The 4,197-nt window shown below is 36.3% G+C and overlaps 1 protein-coding gene across 3 annotated transcripts in view; it reads left to right on the top strand.

The window, feature by feature from the left end:
- LOC111869945 (opioid-binding protein/cell adhesion molecule homolog) overlaps nucleotides 1-3,998 on the top strand; it is a 162,514-nt gene extending 158,516 nt beyond the window's left edge. For all 3 annotated transcript variants that reach the window (XM_023861843.2, XM_023861841.2, XM_023861842.2), the window contains 2 exons: nucleotides 747-857; nucleotides 2,795-3,998. In XM_023861843.2, coding sequence (XP_023717611.1) covers nucleotides 747-857; nucleotides 2,795-2,946 — 263 coding nt within the window. In that variant the 3' untranslated portion in view covers nucleotides 2,947-3,998. The remainder of the gene's footprint in view (nucleotides 1-746; nucleotides 858-2,794) is intronic.
- The last annotated feature ends 199 nt before the right edge of the window (nucleotides 3,999-4,197 follow it).

The raw sequence follows: 4,197 nt of genomic DNA, 5'->3' as shown, positions 1-4,197 counted from the left end.
ACGGAAACAGATCCAGTTTCCGAAACGTCGTGTTTTTATTTGTTATCTTAAAAACCAGAACGATGGATAAAGTCCAAAATCCTAACATATCAGTGTGTTATACACCATCGTCAGAATCCTATAGTAACTACTTTCTTATTCATATCCATTTTTCTCGAGGCATATGAATACATATTTTAATATCACTCAAAGTCACTTTGATAACTGGTTCTTAGAATCTGTGATAATAAATTAAAATACATATTTTGTTTAGAATTCATTGATGTGTTTCCTTATAACCTATTCGAATTATTTAAAAAATAGTGACATATTTATTTTAAAATATAATCTGTATTATGACCCAATGGTCGGTCACGGTAGCCGAGAGGCCTAAGGTATGAAGCCGGGATCGTGGTTTCGAATCCCACTCAGAGCATAGATGTCCAGTGTTTGTGGGTATGTGCCTTTATCTGTGTTTGTGTACAGCCTTGCGACGAGCTGATCACCCTCCCATGGAGTCCTACCGAATGTCTAAGATCTAGTAAACCGAAATGAAACGGAGAGTTTTATGGTGGTAGGCCAAGTCAAAAATTGGGGCATTGGCGCAAGAAGATGAACTGAACAGAGTTCTTTATGTAATTAAACTTTTCCCTATATCAGGGAGAAGAGAGAACTAAGTTGAAACGACTATACTGTATAATAACAACTAAGTGACCCAGTGAGTATTTCTTGTTAATACGAGCTGATATCTGATTTCTCTTTTTCAGATAAATCTCCAAACGATCACCATAAGGATCGCAATGATCCTGGATCATACCACCAAGAGTCAAACGAGATCATGGACATGGCGGATTCAGAGAAAGTTACCGGAGATAGAGGTGTGAAAACCATAGAAATTCACAACCTCCATATTAAATTTGATGTTCCTTGTAGTTGTTTTCCAAAACCTTTATTAGTATTCTACATAATTTACTTGCACCCCTCATTTGAGAAGGTATTCAGCTTACTATAACTTTACAGTTATGAGAAGAATATAGTTAAGAAAACAAAGAAAGTTAAGAAACAAATCAAACAAACAAATAAAAAAACGCTTGGTTTGTTTCTTTCTTTCTTTACTCTTATTTCCACACGCGGCGGTATATTTGAAGGTTTCAGCAAGTCTACCACAGTCACGTGTACACAATAATGTACCATTTTCCAGAATCATAAGCATACTTGCACGATTCATATATATGTAATCGTTTCTGAAGAGGGTTTTCCGCGTGTAATCAATGTCGGTTTTGTCTCTCTCTTAACTTTTTTTTTTTCAAATTTTATCCTCATCAGTGCCTAGGAATGCAGCATGGCGTAGAATCGAGTGTTTACATTCTATAATACTCTCGATGTTGGAACTATTGTGATAAAGGGTGATATTCCTTTTTTCTAATTTTTCTTAACGTTTGAGGCATTTCACTTCCTGCAATCATTGCCTGTGTTTCAGCAGCCTTAATTTTTACCCAGATATCTCCATTCTCGCCCAAAATTAGGGTACACGACAACTTTAGTTGGTTGAGGCACTATGCTATAAGTCGGAAGGTAGCGGGTTCGAGTCCCGATAAGGTGGATCTCTTTAAGTTACCTAATCCTCCCAGTCGCATTTTTGCTATGGTTTAGACTCATCCTCTAACATAAATGAGTATAATTAATCTTTCTGGGGGTGAAGGGCGATTGGGGCGTAAGGCTGACAACTTCACCGCCATCTCTGATCTGACTCTTTAGAAAATGTGGGAGCCTCGACGTCTCACAACCTTATAGGCCTCCACTGACTCTTGCAGAGATAGCTTTACCTTTAAAGCGGAGGCAGTAGCGTTGTTGGTTCAGGCACTATGCTACAAGCCAGAAGGTCGCGGGTTCGATCTCCAATGATGTCACTGGATTTTTCAATTGACCTAATGTTTCTAGCCGCACTATGGTCTTGGGATATAACAGAAATGAATACGAGGAAATGAATACTTCGGCCGACGCTTAAGGCTGACAACCTTCCCGCCATCTGTGAGTCAGTTGTCTAGAGAAAATATGGAAGCCTCGACGTGTCACAACTCTACGGCCCTTCATGGCCTGTTACAGGAACAGCTTTTTTACCTTATATGGTCGCCAAATCGCGACAGGCACCTAAGAATTCGTATGTAATCCGATAATTCTGCCAAATTTCGTTTTTAAGAATATAACTTATTATGCATTCGATTCGTCGATGCTTTGATGGGAGTATCTGCGAAAACAATGTAGAAATCTCGAACGTATCTAATTCTTATGTTATTAAACTAAACACGAGGTTTTGTTTTGCAAAATTAATGGAACTGGACCGGACTAATATTAACCAATCACAGATTTATCTGGATATAGTTCAATTTTGGATAAATGCGACCGCAGTTGTAAGGACAAGTATTCAGTTGACATTATAATATTATTATTGTATATAATTATATATCTCGACCTTTTGACCTCATACACGTATTACACTCGACATTAATTGTTAAAGAAGAAGATAATCATCAAGAGTAACATAACTTTTACTAAAATTTCGAGTCTCTAAAATCATCGCCTTACAGATTTCAGTGCTATAGGACGAACTTCAGAGGCTTAAATAATAAGAGATGCTTACGTATATACTTAAAATAATATCCAGAGTTCATAAAATACGGTACAAGTTTCCTCTAAGTTCAGTAAGAAGCTGTGGTATTTGTACTAGTAATAATGAGATGTATAAGGCTTACGGAATAATTATAATAATTATACAAGTTGTGCCTTACTGAGCTTACTTTTGTTCCTTTTTCAGGAGGTGCTGCTGATCTGAAACTTCGAGGTGGACTTCGGGATACAGAAAAGTCATCTTCTTCAGCTCTTAAAACTTCAGTCGACTTCCAAATGTTTATTATATTCACAGTCGCCATTTTGCCGTCAAATATTCGGACACTTTTCGCAGTATGAATGCGTAAGAACTCCTTAAGTGAATGAACCGATGGATGAATGGATATGAAGCTTGCTTTGTGGTTGTGTTAAGGTACACATCTTCACATGTTACGTGTACAAGGGATTAATGAGTTACAAATATTCTGAAATAAATTTCTCTCGTCTTGTTTCCAGAAGAATACTTCCGTTTGTTTTCTCAGAAAGTCGTTTAATTTAATTTAAGTTCTGTGATTACTTTGTACATTGACGTTTTATTTGTAAAATGACTGTGGTCTGAGGAAGGGAAATTTTAGCACTGATAAAAATAGAAGTCAAATACAAAGAATGTAAAGAATATAATTAACGAACTTGTTTGGTGTCTCGCGATATAGAAGCTATGTAATTGAATTTCTTATTACTGGAAACACTTTCAAACGCTAAAGTTGTGTAGAGTTATATTTTAGTAAATTACTACAGTTTGAAAATAAATTATGCATTTTTTTATCTTCAATTTAGTAGATAAGTGATGTAAAGTCGAATGGAATATTTCAAATTAACTGTGAATAATTACATTTTGACATAAGGAAGGAAGTGACTGTAAAGTTTTTAGATACTGTTGTGGCCTAGTTTCATAAACACAGATGACAGATATTCTAACCCAGAATGCGCAACATATGACAAATTAGTAGTAACAATTTCAGTGATCCATTGTTTTGGTTTAGGTTTCTCTCAAGTTATGTTAAGACGTGTGAAACACAGCCTACTCTGTAACTGTCAAACGAAGCCAGATGTTGAAACAATTTCATAATATGTTACGAAACTAATTAATTCCATGAAGAGTAGCCTTTCTTGAGAAGACGATGGTCGCTCACTTAGTAAAATTTTCCCTGCAATTCATGGAATTCAAAGGTTCATTGTCCTGTGCACAAAATTCCGACAATGGATCTTCCATCGATGAAATGAATCCAGTTCACACTTACATATCATGTTCCAAAAATTAGTTTTGATATTATCCTTCCACATACGAGTATGCCTTGGTTCTCTGAGTGCAATTTTCCTTTCGGATTATTTAACCGAAACTTTGTACGCACTTCTCATCTCCCCACTCTTGCGTGATACATGAATTTCTCGTATCATCCTCTTTGATTCGATAGCTCGCATAATATACTGTTAAGAGCATAAATTATGCACCTCAACATAGTTTCCTTGCAGACCATTCTTACCACTACCACTACTACTACTACTACTACTACTACTACTACTACTACTACTACTACTACTACTACTACT

The sequence above is a fragment of the Cryptotermes secundus genome, unplaced genomic scaffold, assembly GCF_002891405.2.
Source record: "Cryptotermes secundus unplaced genomic scaffold, Csec_1.0 scaffold979, whole genome shotgun sequence".
Taxonomy (NCBI): domain Eukaryota; kingdom Metazoa; phylum Arthropoda; class Insecta; order Blattodea; family Kalotermitidae; genus Cryptotermes; species Cryptotermes secundus.
The sequence above is the reverse complement of the archived record's forward strand: the minus strand, read 5'-3'. Positions and strand labels throughout refer to the sequence as shown.